General features: G+C 40.6%; 1 protein-coding gene and 2 pseudogenes across 1 annotated transcript; all 3 read right to left on the bottom strand.

Moving 5' to 3' along the window:
• Positions 1-1,077: 1,077 nt before the first annotated feature.
• On the bottom strand, positions 1,078-2,296 carry LOC147910071 (uncharacterized; annotated as a pseudogene).
• On the bottom strand, positions 1,923-9,242 carry LOC147910072 (uncharacterized; annotated as a pseudogene).
• Positions 9,243-15,525: 6,283 nt separating this feature from the next.
• On the bottom strand, positions 15,526-23,999 carry LOC147910073 (uncharacterized). Its single transcript, XM_087404592.1, has 3 exons — positions 17,680-23,999; positions 16,256-16,349; positions 15,526-16,169 (listed from the first exon to the last, which is right to left on the bottom strand). Exon 1 carries the CDS (start codon positions 23,073-23,075, stop codon positions 21,531-21,533), a length of 1,545 nt encoding a protein of 514 aa, XP_087260718.1. The 5' UTR covers positions 23,076-23,999; the 3' UTR covers positions 15,526-16,169; positions 16,256-16,349; positions 17,680-21,530.
• Positions 24,000-24,822: the final 823 nt, after the last annotated feature.

Below are 24,822 nucleotides of genomic sequence, written 5' to 3' on the forward strand. Positions count from 1 at the left end.
GCTTGAGAGCGGGCGAGCGACTGAGGGGATTCGCGCGTTTTTCTTCCCGCGTGCGTGCCGTCGCTCTCACTCGCACCAACGGGTTTCTCACTCGCTGTAAATATATAATATAATAATGTAGTCTTATCTCCTTTAAAGATACGGTCCTCCATTTTTACCGTCGCTCTCGCTCGCATCAACGTTACGTTTCGTTTGTCGCTCTCGCTCGCACCAACGTTGTCGTTGCGTTGTTAGTTTAATAAACAAAAAAAAGTAATAAAAAAAGGATAGCGAAATCCGTCACGCAGTTTTTTACATATGTTTCTTCCCCTGTCGCTCTCGCTCGTACCAACGCGTTTCTCACTCATTGTAAATATAATATAATAATATAATCTTACCTTCTTTAAGATACGGATTGTAGTTCTCGCTCCCATCAAGTTGCTCTCGCTCGCACCAACGTTTAAATTTTTTCACCGCATCCTTAAAAAGCGTGTTCGTTAAAATCACTAACGTAACCAGAATCGTTGGAATTTTCATCCACGTTAAAATCAATTTCCTCGAACATTTCGTCTATAATATTTTCAAATACCATCCGATTGCATTTGAACTTTTTCAAATCTTATATCGGTAGATACTACTTATGGAAAACGGGCTCTATATATTATTTTTCTTTCGATACCATTCTATCGTATGTACAGTCTGGTAAGACTGGCTATCATGTGCATAAAGTTGTTTTCCGTCAAAAAAAATACAGCGCCAGTGATTGGTACAATTTCCTTCAATTATTTGGATACTTTGGCGACAACTGGCTGTAATTAAATCTGGAAATTTTATGTAGTGTACGCTTTGTGTTTTAAAATGTTTCTGCCACAATGCATAAAAAGATATCCAGTGAATCGTCGAAAGAAAGAGATATCTGGTGATCGTCTAGTACTCTTCTGCGACTTGCCATTTCATCTGCTGTCGGAATATGGTTAGTTGCATGACTAACAATGATACAATCATCTGGCTCCATCACGGCAGTAAAAACAATAGCATTTGTTTCTATGATATGATATTTCTTCGAAATTTATATTTATATTTTTTTATTATTATATTTTAATCGTTTTCCGTTTTTTTTTCTTCGACTGATTCTATCATTACATGTTGTCGCTTAGTGTTATAAGTATTTACACTTTCGATAAATTTACAACTTTTCTTTTGCTCTATTATATATTTCGATTCTCTGATAGGCATATGCCTAACATACAGACTGTCCAAAATTTTAGCATGCAGTTAAAATAAAAACGTGTTAAAAAAGGCAACATTTTATTTCGTCAAAAATCGTTGTCTCTATTAACACATACTGTTTTCATGCTTCTCGGCGAAAATCGGGCTGTGTTATATTTAATTGACCCTGTATTTGATAAAAGAATCGATGATTTCGATTCAGAACATTTGGATTTTTTTATTAAAAATACCTTTCAGGACAACGAATAGCTTCCTCCGCTGTTAAATTTTCAGCAGAAAGAGGACATTTGATCTCTACTAGACCATCCTCCTGGAGAAGTCCATCAGGAGATGAACCCACAGATTGTTAGAATCAATAAACAATCCGCATGACTTTATATCTATCTTTAATATTTTTGATAATTTCTGTTTTGCCATTTCTTCCATATCGCGATCATATTTCATGGCTGCGATAGATGGAGGAAACAAAATACTTCTAACGGTCATTGCACAAGACGTTGTAGATTTCATACGATATACCACTCCAAAATTTGACGCTGTCAACATTATTTTTCTCAGTGACAATAATTCGCTATCACTTTGCTCTCTGGTTTTGGCGTTCATTTTCTTTCCAGTCTTTGGCATTTTCTAACAATTCTTCCATATGCTTTTGTTTTCTTTCTTCAAATATTTCAGAGGATACGTCTGATTTTTGCGATTGAGGTCCGTAATAATCTATTCTTTCTTTTAAATATATTTTGCTTTCCATCTACTTTGCGAGATTCTCTGCTTTAAGCCGTTTTTATTTATCATGACTTTTCTAGATTCTCGATAGAAGAAACTGTTATAATATATACACTGTTCGGTACCCTTATCGTTTATGGCGTCTAGTCACATCGCCCGATAAAGAATCGATCAATTCCCGAGATGTCGATTGTTAAGCGACGCATGTGTCGCGCTTAATCGATTCGGTATACTCAGATCACAATGGCCGCTCTGATTGTTTCGTCGACAGCACGTGTCTCGCCTCGCGCTGAATAGTTTTTTATCACGCTACCGCACCGTTGAGATCCTTTCCGCATCTACTGTGAAACACGTTCGCCCGCATTGAGGTCTGTTTAAATAAAATTTGAAAAGCAGGAAAAATCTCATTTTTCTTGACCAAGAAGCAATCATACTGCGGGAACGCTTGGAACGGTGATCGCATGGCCGTGCCACCATTCATCCTGCACGCAGCAGGATAGCCAACATTGTACACTTTTATGTAATTCTGTGAGAGCTTGTTGCATGTTATGTTGAACAACAGCTGCTGCAATTCTGGTATCATAAAACCCTCGCGCACCATAAAACATCACCGCGCTTTTCACCAATTTCTGCGCAGACTGTCGAGTGAAATGATTCTGCTAGATTATTAGTCACATTGAGCAATAGATTGTCGGCATAAGCACTTAGGTATGTGATTTCATTCTGTATTTTTGGATAAAAACCATACAATTTTAAATACAGAACATAATTTTGGTTATTTGTAACAGCGATGTTCTCGCATGTATGACCACATTTCTTACACCGTAATCGGTTTCCCCAAAGATATGATTAAGAACATTTATGATATTTTCTCGTAATTCCATAGTTAAATGATGCTGAGGTTGCTCGTCTTTTCTTCTGTATTCACTTAATTGTACAATTTCATTTCTAATTTTTAAGATATTGTTTTTCATAACATTTTGTAATTTTATAAAATCATTTCTACGCAACTTTGGTTCTATTGCTTCTGCGATTATTTTTAATTTTTTACATAAACTTCGAAGCAAGTGATTAGTGCATTCTACTTTTCGCACTGTTATTATTTGCTATTTATGATGGACGGATACACGTTGCTATTGCCATCGGCAATAAGTGTTCTAAAAATCATGCATTGCAATATTACATGCAAATCCTTCTGCAATAGCATCACTTTCCATACGTGCAGAACTAATGTTATGATCGAAATTTTTATAGCATTTATGACTTTTTGCCTCGAGACCTTCTCGTTCCGCCATATGGCATACCGTACAAAATTTATTGCGAATGCCAACAAAGAGAACTTTCCTTATGCGGTAACCAATAATAGCTCCAACTCCGGAAAGTGAATCATAGGCACTATCTCTTTGCCCAACTAACATCCGTTGCAACGGTTATGTACGATGGTTGTTGATTATTTCATTTCTCTCTATAGCGAGTTGCTTTTCGCCCGCTATTTTCATATTTTCAATGACTGTTTTTTCAAATTCTTCGAATACTTTGTTTCGATGTTGGATATATATTTTCTCCGACATACACGATACATTTGTAATGCACTGCAAATCTTCCATTTGAGCAAAAGTAATTCTGGTAGTGGTGGTTCTAGTTGTGATAGCCGTGTTGATGTTCATATTTTTAGAGTCTGTGCGATGTGACCAAATATTGACATCTTTTTTACAAAATTTGCATTTGTAAAAGAACTGCGTTTTGAATGCGGCGAGTATTTACGAGTTTCCAGTCATCAAAATCGCAACCAAATCGCGAATGATTACGAAATACTCGATGCAGTTCTTTATGATAGAAATCTGAATCTATGATGCGATTACCTTGAGGCCATGTTCTTGGATACCATCAGCATGCTCTTGGATCATCTGCACAGATTGTCTTTCCGATGATAAGAGTATAGTTATTTACATATTTTTGTTCTTTTATTATCTTATCCAATAGCTCGTGCTTGTATAAAGTTTGTGTCTTCGATGACAAGAGTATTGTCATCTTCACATTTCTGTAGATTTATATGCTTACCTTCACTAATTGACTAGCTTCAAGCACTGTGTATCTTGAATATTAGTCTTCGAATCCATCAAGTCGGACAATAATTTCATTGAATTCTGATAACTGATAGATTCGTCGTTAGTATCTTCAGATATCTCTGGGCTTTTTTCACCAGCCAGTGCTTCCTCTTTAGTATTTTTGTCGTCTGCAAAAAAATAAGATATTAATAAAATGTTTTATTAAATATTAATTTTGCTAAATAAATAAAAACATATTTAGCACATAAATGTTACTATTTTCAAAATAAAAAAACACAATTTTAAGTTGCAGCAGACCTTTGCCTATTTCTTTCTTATTATCAATAAACTACATATATTATTCATAAATATTTTAAATGGTGCTACTTGTTACTTGTAGCTTTTATTACATAAACAAGCATTCTCTTAATAAATATTGAGAGCATTTAATACAAACTAGCAAGCTCGACATTCAGCAAAATAAATGCCTGTGGCATTTATGACAAGCCAGCCCGCAATGAACGCCTGTGACATTTGGTAATAACTAGCCAAAGCACGATGTACGGCTTTGACATTGTGTTAAAACTAATCAGTGTCACGTCATGCGATCATCCAAACTGAAAAATCTTTTTTATGTTATTTCAATTATATATATATATTATTATTGTTATTATTACTACCACTCCTATTCATATTAAATAAGATATCACATCAACTCTCCTTCTCTCTCTCTCTCTTTCTCTCTCTCTCTCTCTCTCTCACTTTCAAACAAATTCTGCACATTACGTCTTGAACAGCTAACTCTCAAGACAGCAATCCTATTGGTTCATTATCTTATTATTCTAATAACTCTTTAAAAACCTATAACATAACTCAGAATGATCACTAGAACTCTGCTACACAAAAATTATCTATAGTTTGTTCTGTTCTAATGATTAAAATACAAGATTTGACTCGTAAAAGATTTTAACTAATCAGAAGGCTAGGATTATAATTATCCTTCTATAATTCCCTTTTAATACCGAAAAACATCAGTAAACTATAAAATAGAACGCGAAAGATTCAAATAATAAGTTTTCACACCTTGAAAATACTTTAAGCCTAATTCACATTCCAATTACTAAATTTAAATTCAACCTCCCAAAATTCATTTAAAAGTCAATAATAATAACGAATTCTTTGAAAACTAATATTAATTATTGCAAATTCCATTGACAAAATCAACCATTGACAAACCATCGACTAACCAGCATGGATAATCTGACTAAATACCCTTTTTTCTTAAATTGACAATATAAATTCACGACAAGACTATAATCGTTGTAAACAAACTTCTGTGACAAGCTAGAAATCATAAATCCAAAAATAACATACTAAAATTATCGATATTAATAAGTTATTTTACGTGAATCTCTATATATTTACATTATGGTACATAACAGAACCGTATTTGGACGCTTATTTAAAACAAAGTTCGAATTATAAATATAAAAGTTAACGAAATTAAAGCCTGCAATTTTTACTTTTCAATCATATCTATAAACTTATCTTTCTATCATTCCTACTCATCAAATCATTAGAGAAACCACCGCTGCAATACCCTTATCCATACATGGTCATATCATTCGACGGATCTCGTATACGTAACGAATCGAATCATTCCATTGAATTCCCGCAACCTAGTAAAACTAGCAATAAAACTAGCAATTAAATACAAAATCATTACTAAAGAAAATCATTAACTAACAAATTTTTATAAACAATCGACCTTATTAACCACTACATTTTATACTGAATTATTATAGATCCTAGTCCCACACATAAATTCTTTAATATGATCTATCCAAATTCTCAATAAAAGATGTTCTAAACATTCTAATTGAACAAGAATACTATCTATTAACATCCAACTTCAAATCATTTGTTTATTATTTTTTCAGCTGAGTGTTATCTAAAAACAGTATAACAATTGCAATGAACCATTGTTATGCATAAAATAATTATACCATATGCTACATTATGTGTAAAATGAATCCAAATTTAAAATAGTATTAATATGACGATATAATAAAAAGACGAGAAAGATATTTTATTTATATAATAATTCACAGCAAATTAAATGTGTTACTTAATAAAAAGAATCAATGTAAATTTATTTAACAATAAGAATAGAAAACCGACCAATCATGTAAAACACGTCTAATATTAATTCTAATTGAAATGAATAAAATCATTAAAACTATTTCTTAACTAAAAGAAATATCGTTCTCGTAATAAAATAAACTTTGCCATAGCATCATGACTCATACTCTGCTTAGATCATCCGATCACACCATTAGTGACTTACATACTCCACACCAAGAGTCATAGTTATTTTTAGATACATTTGGTGAGTCATCTTGACTCATCACAGTAAGCAAGCTTTATTTCCGCATACCTTACCATATAAGGAGCGAACAGCAAACTTTACTCACAAATAGTGTAACCCACTTTCTAATATATAAGAAGCTTCCTTCTCTTAAGTGACAGTTTCTTCTTTTTCTACTTCGAGATTATTAATATTAGATTGCACTTTTTCTTTTTAAATGCTTTAGCTCTTGTAGTATCGTACTTGAACTTTTATTCTAATTCAGATCTCTGCGCTCCAAGTCTTGATTATAACCTTTATTCGAAGTAAAATCATATACTTATTATAACACAAACATCGAGTGTTCATCATTTCAATCAAAGCTTCTCATTCCATACGAAGAAGGAAACTGTCCTGCGACGAAACATCAATGTCGAACCAGTCTTCAGGTGTAGAGAGTAGCTAATTATCCTGGAGTTTTAACCCCCTTAACTGAACGAGAAGTTCATCCACAATAACATCACATCTAGGATTCCCTTACGGATCATTGAACGTAACACCAGCCTATAACTAATCAGCCCACGATTAACGCCTCTGGCAGTACATTAAAAAGAATCAGACCACGATTAACACCTCTAGCATTCGGTTATAACTAGCCAAACCACGACGTATAGCTTTGGCATTTTGATAACTAGTCAGCGCACGATTAACGCCTCTGGCAATTACTTACGACTAACTGGTATCTCTGGTATTAATTGCTCTCAACTATGATTTTAAAATACATTTTTGTGCTTTAAGTATTAAATTATCAATGTTAAAATAAGCAAAGGTTTGCAATCTTTTTTAACAGTATTATTTATGATATGGTCATTTCTTACATTTATGTAATTTTTATGCAAATAGAATAATAGTTTACAATATTACTGCAGATTATACAAGATAGCCTAAAAAAAAAGTAAATATAAATATTTAATAATATAAAATTTTAGTAAAACATTTTAATTAATTGAATTTCTTGGAGGAGACGAATGGTAAAATAATTTTGGAAAAATCATTTCGTATTTATTATTTATTTCCTTTTTTTGAGAGACATTGTACAGGGTGGGCCATCTATTGGTACGTTTTTGAATTTCGTCGTATGGCAACACCGAACGAGCTACAGACCCGAAATTTTGACAGTTTATTAGTCATACCGTCCGCGGCACGAAACAACATGTTTTCTCTTGAAGAGCGTTTTGAAATTTTAAAAACTTATTTTCAAAGTCAGTGCTGTGTCGCCGAAACTGTACGAATTTTGAAAAGAAATATGGGTCGTGATAGAGCACCCACCGAAGGAGCTATACGCAAATTGGTGAGGAAAGTTCGTGAGAAAGGGATGTTAGTGGATGACAGAAGTGGTCCCAGAGCTCGGACAGTGCGCACACCCGAGAATATTGAGGCTGTGGCCCAAAGTGTGAGACAATTCCAGCTTTGAAAAACAATATTACGACTGTTTTGAGTGAAATTGGCGCCGAGGTAGTCCAAAATGTCATTAATAATTGGGGTGACCGAATGGCATACTGTAAGGCCAGTAGAGGGAGCCACATGAACGAAATCGTTTTTCATTCTTGACGCGGATACTTTTAGCTTCACAACAAAAAAAAAATTAATAAAAAATATCAATGTATGCTCATTTGATCGCATTTTTAAAAACGTACCAATAGATGGCCCACCCTGTATATACAGGGTGTCCTTTTTTAATTGACCATCCCACATATCTTTTGAATGCATGGAAAAATGGAGAGTTCTATTTAAAAAAAAAACATCAGTCACATTGACCTAACCTTGAGAAGGCCACTTAAGGTTGAATCAAGAGTACCATTTTATGTCTTCCTCGAAGTCACGAAATTGTTGTCTAAAGTATTTTTCCATAAAATCCATTGTTCAAGAAATTGAATTTGAGGTAGTCAATTAAAATGGGACACCCTGTATAGCTGATTCCATAACTAATCAGACAGCATCAAAAATTGCATATACGATTTTTCATAATCACATCAGTTCATGTAGATTAATAGAACAGGTAAACTAAATTTAAAAAGTTCTCTATCATTTTGCAAACTTCGTAGTTGACATTTTTCTACAGATTACCGAATCCGCATGGCCTGCCGCCAAGTGCACACCTATTTGTCGTGGTTACTACATTCGCGGGGAACGGAGATTGCCTGATAAGCGCGCGTTTTGTGTCATGTGGCCCATGTCGTGCGGGTGTTTATCAGGCAGTCCCCACTCCCCGCGTGACTAGTGACTGCGACCAATGAGCCGACAACTTCTGCAGATTGGGCGGATACATGCTTATTTAGTGAATTTGAGAAATTAATATTTCGTTCTTGCTTTATCAGCCGATGCGGTTATTTCGAGAAACCTTGCAATACGCAATATAAATGTAAGTTTGCGCGCGCGCGCACATACACCTGACTAAAAAATACTTTTGTATCTTTTCACGAAAGGATATATGGATGGAAAAAGAATTTTGGACAACTCATTTGAAAATGCAATAATAAGATGAAAGAAAATCAAATAATTTTGATACATTTTGATTTAACATTCTACTCATTAAAATATGTATATCTAGTCCTTGTCATTTGATTTTTATAAGCTTCCTTCTTATTATCATTTCTTAAAATTTTACATTTTAATAATAATTGCTATTAATTTAATAAATTGCTATTTTTATAAATATTTCTTTCAAATATAATGTAGATAAATATGTGAAACATAACTTATTGTCCCGGACTTTGCACTCGATCACGGGCTGCGCGCGGAGAATCACTGCGTGATTTGTTTATATTGTTGCTATCTCACTTCAGCAAGCATTTGATTCATATGCATACTTGTCCTCCGCTCGCGGCCCGTGGTCGAGCCTTAAAGTCCGGACCCCGGGCCCTACTAATTAATGAGAACTTTTTCGAATCATAGCTGGATTGTCTCAGCTGACTTGTGTATGTATATATATATACACATACATATATATATATATATATATATATATATATATATATATATACAGATCGCAAGCATTCCCGAAATTATAAGCACTTTCTGTGTGTGTATGTGTTTTTAGCAACCAATATAAATGTATGTCACATACTTGCCAGCGTCCTGTACGTGAAATATTTTGATTTCTAGTATAAAAAAGAGAGAGCGAGCGAGTGAATGAAGAGAGAGAGAGAGAGAGAGAGAGAGAGAGAGAGAGAGAGAGAGAGACCGATGCTTTACATCTGTTTACTTCTTCAGTATAATAATTTAAAATAAAACAAAATGGAAGGAACACAATAGTATTATTATGTCGAATATTTATAGCTTGTTGTTAATCTATTCAATTAATTATAACGAATGCAATATATAAAAACTAATACAAATATAGCGAAAGTTTGTTAAATGTACAGTAGCGAGCATGTAACATATGATTTTTATGCAAATCCTTTCTCAAATGAGGACAGACTAACCTTTTCAACCATTCTCCCTTTCTGGCCTTTCTCTTAACAGACAGGTAGTATTTTATTATTATAATTTCCATTTTTGAAAAACAAAAAACACACACTATAACACTACTACGCTTCACTTTTTAATGACACTGATATGGGGCAACGATGTGGACGCGAGTAACAGTAGGGATAGACTTGTTTTGCGTCATTGTTTTTCTTTTTGCGCGCAACATCACTCATAATGGTTTACGCGTAATAGATAATATCAGCGCACAAGAGAGTCCATTTACTTTTCAGATGCCGATACTACTGCGATGATACGACGTGAATATAAAGATGTTTCTAGATTGTCGAGATTAATCTCGATAATCTAAATGAATCTTTAAAAAAACGCGTGCATTTTTACAAACATATATCGAAATATTTTTAGACAGAATACATTATTTCTATTCAAGAAATAAAATATTTAAATTTTATATAACGTCTTTTGGATTTGAATCTTGGTATTTGCAAAAATTTTTTAAATGTACTGTGACGTGACATTTTCACAAGGGCCGCATGGCCTAACCGAACAGTGCGGTCTAGCGTCCTGAGTCCTTCCATATTTTAGGGGGCGGACGCACCTGCGCTTTTTCCGCGACATTATTTGCGTGTCTTACGCGTTTCCGTTGCCGTTTTCGTTTCCCTTTTTCTGTGTATTCCCGTACCGAGAGTTATAGAGGCCGACGACTCCCGCGATCTTGACAGACACCGCCTTACCGGACTGTGAAGAGAGAAAAAAGAGGACGGCCAAGAATGGGAGTCGAGTGACGACCGCTGCTGATGGATCCGCCGGGGCGCACGACACCCGACTCCAGGTCGCACGTAGGTGATATCATTCATTTTTACGTCCTCTTTGTTGTCGCAAGGCATTTTCTATCGCATTCTCTTCCAGGCACAAGGCGGATCGAGAATTGGGATGGCAGGACGAGGATGGCCACTCTACGCCCCCCAAGGACGGCGAGAGCCTTGAACAGGCGCCTCGAGGCCACGAGGCCCGAAAAGATCCTGCGGCCTCTCGAATTTCACGCGCCAGGACATGCGACACGAGCATGACGCGGTTCCCGCGATTAGCGAAGCCACGCGCCAAGCACGATAAGGCCCCCTCGGGATAATGAACCCTGCGTGTCCCCGGGAGGATTAGCGCCCGGCACTTGTGCTGTGGCCTGCTTGACGAGACACATGGAAGTACGCAACAGAGATAGGAGCACTTTGGAGACGACGCGCACCTGCGGGGAGTCACGGTGAGACGAGCGTCATTGTACAGTTGTCGGTTTCCGGGAGGCGTAGTTCTATCGTAATCGTATCAGGCGTATTACAGTGAGCGCACGTGGCATTGCATTAGATTTCCGCGGAATTCAAGTACGCGTGTCGTCTTCCGGAACGGTCCCTTATCGTCGGGGAAATCCTACTGCGTCCGTCAAGGCCACAGTTCGCGTCATTCGTTGTAAATTTTTGTCGCGGACCATGTTTTGTATCGTAACGTATCGAGGATCCGTACTGTAGTATTGTCGCGTATCTTGTTTTGGAAGCCTATAACGTAAAATCTGCATGTCTATTAGAGCGTCGGCTCTCTGTGTCATAGCAATTAATGATAATTTATGATAGCAATTCGTAATTGCGCATATTCCGTCGTATCGAGATTGTGCAGTGTCGGGTTCGCATATATTCTATCTTTCTCTGAACCTCGGCTGAGCGACGCGAAACCCCGCGAGCGCGCACGAGGTCACGCCGTGTCCACGCTACAATCATTGCCGAATCCCATAGTATTTTCGAGGCAGTGAAGTCTTGTTCGTATAATTTGCGAGAGTATTCCTGGGAGCATGTCGCAGGAATCTAACGAAATTGGTACGTCTAGCGTAAAGCATCGGGGCCTGTGTGAAGCTGTGTTATCGCGCTCGATTAGAGCTTGTCGTCATGATTTTGTCGGCAGATGTAAATGCAAATCGAAGACTTATTAAATATACTTGTTACTTTTGCTATTCTTGATTCTTGTGTGCTTTATTGTCGTCCCTATTCGCTCCTCCAAACGATCCGCTATCCTCGATCACGAATCGCCCCCTCTGCCATTTCTGAGGCTGAGCTACCGGTTGAGAGCCCGTCGACGTTCACAGCTCGTCCGGATATTGCATAAAGAAAGTATCGCATAATTTTAAAAAAGAGTGGCACACTCGCCCGTACCTGGCGCCCAACTATTGTTTTGTGATTGTGTGTCGCTCTTAAAAGCGGCCGCGCGAAGACACATTTCTGTCGCGTCTCGTAACGATACCCGTCATCCGATTGCATAGGAAAATCTCAGCTGTGAATGCGCGACGAAGTTGCGCTACGCTCGTGAGTGCGGTTGCAGTACATACATTAATTATTAAATGACATTATGAATAAATAAAAGAGCGTTTATATCAGTTTTTATATTTTTTCGAATTTTTTTCAATAAAAAGTTTTAAAAAAGTTACAGTAAAGAATTAATAAGAGAATAAAGTAAATGCATAATATTTTTTTATACTTAGATATACATTATGGCATATAATAATACTATATTATTTAAATTCCTTGGAATTTTTGGTTTCATGTTTGAAAATGAAATTAAAACTATAAAAAAACATAAAGCGAGGTAGACAGTGACAAGGTTTAATAGCTCTGACATTTATATCTTAATATGTTATTAAAAAAAATTAACACTTAATTTAATGTGGTGTATGTCACTTTTAACAATTTTCTAGTTTTTGAGAATGTAACAAATATGTTCTTATATTCATTGAATTGTTGATTTATTCAATCCAAAGATACCGAAGAGTCCGCGATGATATTTGAAAATTGTTTAATTTTGAAATAAAAATTGTGACATTGAAATGTAAATAGTAATGTGCACTTGTTTATAATAAATATTATTTGTTTATATATCATAAGTTTCTTCTTTAAGATATGTCGATTGTCTGATTATTCCATTTACCAAATTTGCTTCATTATCAGAATTTTTATTCAGAAATTTTTGCCTTTCTTATTTGTCAATTGAATAAAATGATTCGATATTGTGTGTTTGTGTATGTTTATTCTTCCTACAGTTGTTTTGTTTAAATTACTAGTTTGGTTTAAATTTTAAGACTTAAAAGTACCAATGCTCGGAAATAGTTACATTTTGGGGCCGACTTTTAAAGCTTACTTTTTTCGATTGCTTATTATACATATAGGGGAGTTACTATAGGGGTAAGTAGAATAATCGAGGCTAAAAACAAAACATGCGAAACACGCGTAAACTGCGCTGAGCACGTAGCAGCGATTGTCGCTAAGTCTGCTGTAACATCTTGTTGCAAACATATTTATGATAGAAATTATGCCACAATTTTAATAAATCGTACACTTAAGTAAATATTTTTATTCTTAAAGTTTTTGTTTTACAATCGCATATGATTCTGAGACATTTGATTTTTACTTAGATAATAAGTGTAATTCTTGCTTAATAAAATCTAACAGATTTTTTTTGTTTATGTGTCTTTGTTATTATTAATGTTTTTAAAAAATGAACGAATGGGGATAGTAGACTACCACAGCATGGAACAATATACTCGTAACTCATTTAGTGACGATTCTTATAGTGCTCATTCAAAATTTTATTTCTTTAAAGAGATTTTCCTCAAAAATATATGATAAAATATATGGTTATAAATTTTTAGTTCCCTCATGTCCAATCTTTCTCAAAAACTAGGCTTATTCGAAGTGTTTTTGCACGAAATGAACAAATTTTACAAAAAGAAGCATTATTTGCCCTGCGAAGAGAAAGTTTGTGTTTAAAATATATTTTTATAAAAATTTTATTAATATGTAGCCAAAGATGTAGCTTAAAATACATTAATCTTTATTTTAACAATCTTAGTCAAATTACCCTAATCACGGGGCTAGTCGAATCAGATAGAATGCATTAGAAAAAATGCATTTTTTTTATATTAGTTATCAGTTTTTCCTTATTATTAAAAAATTATTAGGTAGTCAAATGTATGTAGTAACTGGTGTAGAATTCATTTTTGCGATAAGTAATAATCTTAATTTTGTCTGTAAAAATTCGAAACTGAAAAATGAGTCTATTAGCCCCGGTCTCCCCTATCTCTCGACGCTCATCAACCGAGCCGCTACGCCGGATCATGATATACTTGTACATGTCTGAGGAGCGTCGCACTCTAAGAAATACGCTGCGACCGTACTCCTTCCACCAAATGATCATTACTTTCTTTCCTACATAATTATAATTTTATTAATTAAATCAAACTTTCTTCTATTAAAATATATACATATATACACATTTTACAATATTTTTATTGACAATGATATAATTATTACGACACGATAATTATAATGAACAATAACTTTCAATATTGGAGAGTTTTTGCAAACCGTTTATCTAGATATAGTGAACGTTAAGGGTATCGATCAAGTAACTTCTTCTCTAGAGCGAAAATGTGAAAAATTTTATGTATATGCATGTACACATACACACATATATACATAAAATTTTCACTTTTCACATTTTCGCCCTAGAAAAAAGAGATACATAATTGATACCATGGTCACGTTATCTTCTTCTTAATGAATAATTAAAAAAAGGAAGATTATAGCGTTTATTTTTACCGTATCTGGATCCACGTTATTGTAAAAACTCTGTATGTGTTATCTTTAAAATTTTATTATTGATGCGCCTTTTAAGCATTCTCCAGGTTCTTTTCACTAAAAAATAATATAAACAGACGATCAGATGTATGACGTGGTAAAGTAAAATTATGTATTACATTCTGTGGCACAAAAGCGTGGCCAGTAGCTGTTTGAAAGAAACCAAATGTATCATAAAAATAATACAGTAATATTTTAAAAGTACATTACACTCAATAAAATGTATTTACTTATTAATATGATGTTCACCATTATTAAGAAATAACAATTATCACCATTATTAAGAAATAACAATAATGTAGCATATTTCTTATACTGCGACGCTCCTGAGATGCACCTCCATGTGCGATTCAGCAATTAGGTTGTCGAGCGTTGAACGGTTATAAGGCGGTTATAAGGGAAAAGTAGTCAGCACTTCAGAAATTGGCTCAAAATGCAACTAATTCCGAGCACACTGAAGGATACATATAATTTCTTTAATTTATAATATTCAATGATCCTTATTCAATAATCTGTAATCGTCGAAGATAAACTTCTTTTGTGTATAATTGAGTATATGGGAATATGTTCCGAATACCAATTCATTTCATCTCCGAAGAGATTTAGTTCTTTAAATTACGATTAAAAGAAATGTATATGACAAAAAATGTATATGCGTGCGTGCGCGCGTATATATATATATATATATATGTATATATATAGAGCTATATTGTGTTAAATATACTTAAAAATATACATTACAAGTTATGTATATGTATATATATATATATATATATACATATACATAACTTGTAATGTATATTTTTAAGTACATTTAACACAATATACTTAAAAATATACATTACAAGTTATGTATATGTATATATATATATATATATATATATATATATATATACATATACATAACTTGTAATGTATATTTTTAAGTACATTTAACACAATATAGCTACAAAATTTGAAAATAATTTGGACATAATGCAAGCATGTATTTAAATAATTATATTTGTATGTAATTATATATTATGACACAGTAATTATACATTTTTCCGTTCTTTATCTTAATACTTTATCCTTTACTTTTATATTTATATTATATATATATTGCGTATTTTACTATAATCTATATATGAGATGGGATTATTCCATCAATTTCAACTTAAAGTGATATTAAAATTTGCATGTCTCACTCAATTAAATTTCAAACATGATTCATTACTAAATATAATGTAACCTCTTGTGAGCATAAAAATTAACATACAACAGAGAACAATATTACATAAATATCTAAACTGAGAGTGTACATGATACGAGTTATCAAAATCAGTAGGATTCCTCTCTTATTGAGGATCTTAAATCCCCAATATATTCAATGGTATTATTAATAAGTCTGTTCTTTTTAACTGAAGTTCTTGCACGGTTTTCGTTTTTACTCATTCATCTTAAGATGTCATGAATTAGAGGGCCGTCTTAAGACATTAAGCATTTTAAGACTTTTACTTAAAGCTGGTTTTACATTAATCGCGTCGCAAGCGTGTTGTAAGCGAACAAATCCATGTTATAAATACAATATATAGGGTGAAGCATTTGATAAACAACAAGAATAAGATGATTCCATGAACGTTGTGAGCATCAACCTCAGCCTTCAGGGCCGTTAATTCTATATTGCCGTCTTCCATTGATCTGAAAGAAGATCATGAATAATAACTTTAATTATACAATTAATATTAATTAAATATATAATTTTGTTATAATAAACGTCTACTTACACGTCTAAGTCGAATAAATCGGACATTTTTGTTTTTATCATGAGTCATAATAGTGATAACAAGATTGTCAAATGAATCGGGTTAATATCGCCACCTACGAAGTTTTTCATAGACAAAAGTCGCCATTTTATTGGTTTTACCAACAAAGGCTGTATTCCAAAATTCACTGCCAGTATTGAAAATTTACGTTATTATATACGTTACTATATATTAATGTACTATATTTTCAGCAGTGGCAGTAAATTTTAGAACACAGCCAAAATCGCCAAATTTTAGTGAAATGATGCCATAAAATTTTCGTCAACAAAATTATCATATTTTGAGAACTTATATTTATAAATATAACTGGGCCCCTATTGAGAAACATTAAAGCCATTAGAAGTCTATTCGCATTGCTTGCATTTTTTTACTCAACATCTTCGCTTTCTCTTTTTTCAACTCCCAAATATATATTTACTCATTTTAAGTGCAAAAATATGTAGGGATTTGGAATAACGCAAACAGACCCATTGAGAACTTTTACATTAAAATAAGAAGCTGAATTCGATTAGGTTATACGTAAAAATTGTATATATAAAAGAATTGTAAAAAGTGCAGTGTTTTTCTTTATCTTATAAATATAAAGGCAGCAAACAGAACAGAAACAGGACACGTATTATGGAATTATTGAACTGTTTGGAATGGATTCCGATCGGAATTATTTCGTTTTCTATAGAAAACACAATATAAATCTAGGAAATAATTGAACAATTCCGATCAGTATCTTTTGGATGCGCATACATATGCAGAATATGCAACAACCACAATGTCTCATGAACATTCGCGATCTAATTTATTCCGTTAGATTAAAAAATATAAATCAATTCCAGCCCTAGTTTAACTTATAGGTTAAACAAAGACACCTATCGTGTAGGTGACACGGACTATAGAGAGTCTATAATCAGAGAGTCGCCAACTTGACATTTGACCCGAATCGCTCGCTAATTGGTTCAGGGCGCGAAAAGATTAGAGTGATAAAAGCCGTAACTTGCATCATTGTCACTCTAATTTTTTCTAAGCCTTACGTACCCTGAGCCAATCACGAACGGTTTGAGTCAATTTGGCAACTCTCTGGTTAGGCTCTCTATCACAGATTATGGATTAAACGTATGGTATATAGAGGCCCAATGGCTACGTTTAATCCGCGACTTATATGGTAAGTATCTTTGTTTAATCTGTTGTATAGGTCGCGGCCTAAATACACGGTGTAAACATAGCCAATGAGCAACGCGAGATTATTAGTTATATTGTATAATTCATAGTCATGCTAAATGTTATTGAAAATAGAGATTTATGACATCGATTATAGCGCGCTTGTTAGATATAATTTTTATATGTTATAATATGTACACTAATAAACTCTTGAAATCACGTTTGACACTTACTTGACAGTTAATGTTGCTCCACATTTCGAAAGGTGCGTTCGGGGAGATGTTATTAGTGCTATTTCTGTCATTCTACCCTTGTATTACGTCTAATAAACAACGAAGATAGAGTGACAGAAGTAACGCTAATAGCGTCTCCCCGAACGCACCAAAAATGAAGCGCGAAGAAAGAAAAAGACACATAGCGGGATCTGATCGTAGCAACATTATTCATTTCTTCACAGTTGGCAGGCCTGCTACCTCCACATCCTCCACTCGCAAAAGGGGCATGGTTTATCTAAACTGAGCACACTATGTTAATCCCTTCACCATGATTTGCAAAATGATTGACTATATTGATTTGATTGATTTTTGATGATTTTGAGAAGATCGAGTGAAAGATTTTGTAATTTTCATTAATAAAAGTAATACAATACGTTTCTTCGTAAATGTTTGTTTTATTAAATTTGATTATATAGTTCTTAAAAAGAGTAACCGCGTAAAAATCATTCGTTCTTTGGGTCCTCAATTTTAGAATTGAGTTGTGTCAAATTATACCTTATATTTAGACATTAATCACAATTAATATCTCATTGTAGTGTATCATTTAACACATAGTTCAGTCTAATTCTTTCAGTCCAAAAATTGATGGCCTAAAAATGGAGGAAAAAACTTTTTTTGCGGTCACTTTTTATTATTTGTAAATGTAAAGGTATATAAAGTTCATATTGTTATTTTAATATTATAATTTTATTACTATTATATTGATTAGGTGAAGATCTCTGAATCTTTATATATTAACATTGTATTTTAACATTGAATCTTTATAATTTTTAACTTTTCGTGCAAAAATATGAGTATTAAAAGTTATTAATATTAATTTTATGAATAATAACGATGCAACATCTTCCTTTAATATAAGTGAAATGTTTAAGATTTTTAATTGATCATCCTCTTTTTTTTTTTTTGGTAACGGAGGGGAAATGCCTGACGCATACCCCGGGCCTCGGGGGAGAGCCCGGGGTTATGTGGGGCTTGCACCCACTAAAACCTCTCCGGGTGTCCTTACCAGGCCAGCTGAGGGGCTCCCAGGAACGCGTGCAGCATACTTCTGGGAGCCCCTCTGGCCAGTCGGCTTTGGTTGGTCGACATTCTTTCCCGCCTGGGGTTTCGTCAGAAACGACTCCGGGCGGTGCGAAGCATTGCCTGTCCGATTCGGGCGCTGGGGGGGGACACCACGCCCGCCGCCCCGTTTGTTGTTGGGGGGCGGAAGTTGGAGATCCCGGCCCCCGCCAGGATCCCCAGTCCCCCAACGGGCGCCAAAGGACTTGAAAGTTTTGGCGCCCCTCATGCCTTGGCGCCGCAAGAGACATTCTCGCGGCGCACCCCCCGCGCGCGGCGGTGCAGGGCTACTGGCCCTGGCGCGCATTCGACGCGCCCGGGGGATGATGAGCCACTACATCCCGCGCGCAGGGGGGTTAGCTAATCCGTCCAGCGGCGGTGCGACCCTAGGATCGGCAATCCGCCGCCGCTTCACAGCGCCCCGCGTCCGAGACGCGGGATCGTCGTTGATGACGGGGGTGGAGGAGGAGGGACCGCCAGCCCCGCCACCCCCACATACGCCCCCGTCATCTTCCTGCTCGTTCACCTCAGATATGGGGGGAGGAGGTCGCCGCCGTTTTCGCCCCGTGGGGCGGTCCCGGCGGCGAATATGTGCGAGCGGCCCGGGGCGCGAGCGACCCGGCTGAAACCGGCGCCCGCGTTGTCCCCCAATACCATCATCTCGCCCATCTCCCCCCCATCCATCACCCCCGCCGCCCGGGCAGGGGATGGGGTGGCGGAGGAGGACCTCGGCCACCCGGGGTCCGCTCTCGCAATCTTTCTGCCTCCTCCTTCTGCGACATCACCCGTTCGCAGAAGGAGGAGAACGCCTTTCATGCACTCTCCCCGCCGACTATCGCCCTGACGATAGCCGGCAGGGAGAGATCTCCCCCTATCTCTTGGACCAAGACACCGCGCTCGGCCGCCCATGCCGGGCAGGCTTCGAGCGTATGCTGCGCGGTGTCCCGTGCCCCGTCGCAGTGGTGACAGCGTGCGGTCGGCTCCTTACCAATGCGACACAGGTACTCCCCGAAACATCCGTGTCCGATGAGCACCTGCGTCGCGTGAAACGTCAGTCCGCCCCATCCCCTGCCTACCCATTCCTCGAGGCAGGGGAGGATGGCCTCCACGGTCCGGACGCCCGTTGTTCTCGAGAGTGGCGCGCCACTCTCTAAAGACCCGCCGACGGGCGTTCCCTCTCAGTCGGTCTACGGTCCACGGGGTTGCGACCCCCCCGAAGCCGAATGGCCTTCACCCTGGTGTAAGTCTTCGCCAGGGCGTCTGCCACGTACTCGGCCGGGGGAATCCCCGCGAGGACCATGGCGGCGGCGTACTACACTGTCCTATAGGCCCTGCAGATCCTAAGGGCCAACCGCCGTTGCACGCTGTGCAACCTCTCCTGTATACGGCGGTTGGCCAGGGCCCTCTCACTCCATACCGGGGCCCCGGAAAAGACAGGACGGCGTGCATGTACGCACGCCTGACCGACTCGTTCGGACCGCGAAAGTTGGGCATGAGGCCGAGCAGAGCGTCTGCCCGGCGGCCCAATCGCGGGGCTAGTCCGTCAAAGTGCTCGACGAAACCTCAGCGACCATCCAGGGTGAGGCCCAGATACTTGATAGTGGGCCCTACCGGGACGCGGACGTCGTCCACCACGATATGTGCCCGAGGGGGCACCCCGCTCTTCCCGTCGTGGAAGAATATTGTTTCCGATTTTGCGGGGGCCACCCTCAGGCTCAACTCCTTAATGGAGCCGACCACACACGCCACTGCGACGTTCACCGTTCCCACGGCTCTCTCCCAGGTCGTGCCCCCGGCCATCACTAGCGTGTCGTCCGCGTAACAGACGACGTGGCAGCCGGGGGGTAGGGCCGCGCGGAGAATGTAGTCGTATGCGACGTTCCAGAGTAGGGGTCCCAACACGGACCCCTGTGGAACGCCTCACGACACGTCCCTCCGCTGCTGGAGTCCCATTTTATCGTGGAACTCCAGCTGCCTGTCCCGGAAATAGTCCTCAACAATGGCGACCAAGTAGGGGGGCAAAAGATGGTGTTCCCTCATAGCCTCCACTACCCGGCCCCACGGGACGCTGTTGAAGGCGTTGGCGATGTCGAGAGATACCGCCAACGCCACCTCCCCACCCGCGATCATCTGCTCCGAGAGGGATCGAACCTGCCTGATGGCGTCGATCGTCGACAACCCCTCTCGGAAGCCGTACTGACCGCGGGATAGGTTAGGACCATCCGGGACAGGTGCCGGACGATGCGGTCAGCGATGATGCGTTCCAACAGTTTTCCCACATCGTCCAGTAGGCAAATCGGCCTATAGGCGGAGGGACTTTTCGCTGCTTGCCCTCTTTGCGTAGGAAGACAAGCCTGGCCCTCTTCCATGACCTGGGAAATACACCTTCTCTGAGGCAGCTAGTGTAGAGCTGTCTCAGGCGCTTTCCAACGATGGGAGCCGCGGCGAGTCACACCCTTCCGTGAACGCCGGAGGGTTCGGGCGCCCGCGGTCTCCCTCTCAGACGGGCGAATGCCCTCACCATCTCCCCCCTGGTGACGCTCAGTTCATCCGTTCATCTGGACGGTGGGCCTGTCCTCTCGGAGATGTCCTTTTCCCTCGTGGGAAAGAGAGCGGCCACTATATCCTCTAGGAACTGAGCGTCCAGGGTTTCCGTTATCGGGGGGGGGGGGGGCACGGACAAAGCGTCTTCGTCACTATTTTGTAGGGCTCCCCCACGGGTCCCTGTCCAGGGAAGAGAGGAGCTCCCGTCATGCGTCGGCTTTCGCTCTTCTTATGGCCGCCCTGAGGGCGCTTGTACATTTCGCCTGGACGTGGCCAGCTTCCAAGCACCGGAAGCATTGGAGGCTCCGGGCCGGCAGCAGAGCTACTCTGCAGCTCGACCACTCCACCTTGACACGTGAGGCGGCCACCAATTGTTTGGCCGCCTCTACGGGGCACCGCACCCAGCAGGTACCCAGCCCGTTGGGGGCCCTGCTGACTCCTCCCACCTTAAATTCCGGTGGGAGTCGCTTGCAGGCCCTCGCCAGATCCTGCGTCACCTCGGTGGGGGTGGCCGAATCGTCGAGTCCGAAGACCCGGATCTCGGCCGTCTTCGATGGGCGGGATACTCTCACGTCGTCCCTGTTCGCGAAGACGGCCGTTAATCTCTCGGCTAGCGCGTCTGCCTTGACTCGGCTCTCCGGGCCCCTAACCTCCCATATGAGAACCCCTGTGATAGCCCTCCTGGGACGGAAATCGTCGATCTCCACGTCCTTAAGAGAGATCGACGCTTTTCTCACCACCTCTTGGTAGGTGATGGGATCGGCACATGTTATCGTTATAGCCGCCGAGCTGGGCGATCTAAGCTTCGAAGGGGGGGCTGGCGTCTTAGCGGAGGCTTTGGGGGCCCCTGCGACGCTCCCCTTTCTCGCTCTCCCGCCTGCTTTCCCACCGCTTCGGGTCTTAGGGACAGTGACCGCAGGCGCTTTGGCGCTTTTAGGCGGTGCAGTCTCGTTCTTCTTCGCTGCCTTGACGGCTGCTCTCTTAGCCGCCCTCGAGATAACCTGCGCCCAGGTCGCCTCGTTGTCGTCCGCCGGACGCGCTCCGTCTCCCGCTGTTTGGGGGACATTGGACGTGGACGGCGACCTGTCCCTACTCGCGGCGGGAGGGGGCGCGTTGGGTGCACTCCGTCTCGCTTTAGGGGCGACCTTAGTCGCCTTTTTTGCCGGTTGGGTGGGAGGCTGGCTGTTCCGCGCCTTTTGGGCCGGCGCCGTCGTCGGGACTACCCCCATCTCCGTCAGGAGGCGAGGCAGGAGCCGCACGAAGATTCGCTCCATCCTACGGTCCTCGTCTTCTCCATCACTCTTCCTCTTTCTCCTCCTCGCAGGGGATGTTCCTCCGGCGGGTGCGACCCTCCTATCCGTCGCGGTCGACAGGGGATTCATCTGTTTCGACACCCCTTGGAGAGGAGGCCTGAAATATGGTGTCTCCAGATCCTCCTCCGTGACCGCGACGCGACGTGACTCCTCCCTCTCCGCGGGAGCTGTCCGTCCACTCCGCGTTCTAATGGGGCTGCGGGCGCCGATCGAGCTTTCGAGACCCGACCGTTCCATGGTCGAGTCCCACACTATATGATGCCCCGTCCCTACCCGATGCCGCTGTACAACGGAAGGTTGATCTGCCCCTGTCCCTATTTCGCTCAAGGAATGTGTTTCTGGAGCGGAGGAGGACCAGCTCTCTCTCAAGCTTTCGTTTCTCCTCCGCCCAGGTTCCGAATCCAGAACGGTCAGCGCCGTCGACCGCCAGGTCGCCATCACTCGCCCTCGTTACCACCGAACTGAGGGCTGCGGACAACTTAGTGTATGCCCTCCACAAGTCCCTCACTATATCGCCTCACTATATCGCCCTTAATATTCTTGGACTTTTCGACGGCTTTGGCAATTGTCCCCAACTCTCGCGTTGCCACAGCGGCAATCGCGCACAGGGGCTGCTCGTCGTACTCGAGGGTGAGTTCCACTGCCTTCTCCCTGGCTCTCCTGGCGGACGTGGATGAAGAATCCACTTCCGGGTTTATAATGGCCCGGTGGTTCCTTCGTAATTGTCGGACCTTGGCCTTATCGGCCTTTTTCGCCCGGGCCTCTGCCGTAAATTTCCCGACGTGCTCAGGGTTCAGGGCCGGCTTGCCTCTGGATCTTTTACAGGGTGGGCCATCTATTGGTACGTTTTTGAATTTCGTCGTATGGCAACACCGAACGAGCTACAGACCCGAAATTTTGACAGTTTATTAGTCATACCGTCCGCGGCACGAAACAACATGTTTTCTCTTGAAGAGCGTTTTGAAATTTTAAAAACTTATTTTCAAAGTCAGTGTTGTGTCGCCGAAACTGTACGAATTTTGAAAAGAAATATGGGTCGTGATAGAGCACCCACCGAAGGAGCTATACGCAAATTGGTGAGGAAAGTTCGTGAGAAAGGGATGTTAGTGGATGACATTATATTACGACTGTTTTGAGTGAAATTGGCGCCGAGGTAGTCCAAAATGTCATTAATAATTGGGGTGACCGAATGGCATACTGTAAGGCCAGTAGAGGGAGCCACATGAACGAAATCGTTTTTCATTCTTGACGCGGATACTTTTAGCTTCACAACAAAAAAAAAATTAATAAAAAATATCAATCTATGCTCATTTGATCGCATTTTTAAAAACATACCAATAGATGGCCCACCCTGTATTAGATTCCCCCTCGGAGTCCGAGGAGGACAACAAAAATTCGGCCGTCCTTTTGCGGCCCTCGCGGCTTTCGCCTTCGAGGGACCTCAGCGAGACCGTTGAAGCGACTTTCGAGAGGCCTCCCTCCGAGGGGGCAGCATCAGCGCGGGCCCCGACCTTGCTGCAGGCAGGGCCGGGACGCGATCTGCGAAGATCCTCGCTCACTGTAGAGCGATCCTCCACCTCGACGCTCTTCTGCGAGCGTACCTCCTTCATGTGTTTGGATTGAAATTGACATTGTAATGATGCCCACGGCCCGCAGCGGCTCCACCAGCCAGGGTGTACCCTCACCCCTCCCCTGGAACACCAGGAGAGGGGGCCCCGAGTTCCCCCGGGGGGCTGGCATATGGCTCGGGTCCCCGGAATGTGTCATCGGGGACATTGGCCTCCGGCCCCTTACTCCCCGTGAGCGGATGTGGTGCGAGCCCACTCACGAGTTTCAGGGGTCCCTCGTCTCCGATTTCAAGGGCACCGCTGCGGGTGGCGCCACCCGGGGCGGCCCCGCGGACGATTCAGGTCATGGAAGCGGCGCCCCTTCCGAACCCTAGCCGCCGTAGCGACCAGTGATGATGTGCGCCGCCCGGTGTCCCGCTCAGTGATGCGAATTCCGGGCCGCTTGCAGCACGCGATCAGCGCCACCGTTCGGCGGCCTGGCGCAACCGGTAGCAACACAAGCATGAGCCCGTGTCCGTGTGACTTCGTTAGTTAGAAGCGTGCCGACTATTATCGCTCTGTCCTTTTTGCACTACGTTCTTATTGCCTGCCTTGTCGGCACACTGAGAACGAGAGAG

Source organism: Acromyrmex echinatior, chromosome 3, assembly GCF_024713525.1.
Source record: "Acromyrmex echinatior isolate Ae372 chromosome 3, ASM2471352v2, whole genome shotgun sequence".
In the NCBI taxonomy this organism is placed as follows: domain Eukaryota; kingdom Metazoa; phylum Arthropoda; class Insecta; order Hymenoptera; family Formicidae; genus Acromyrmex; species Acromyrmex echinatior.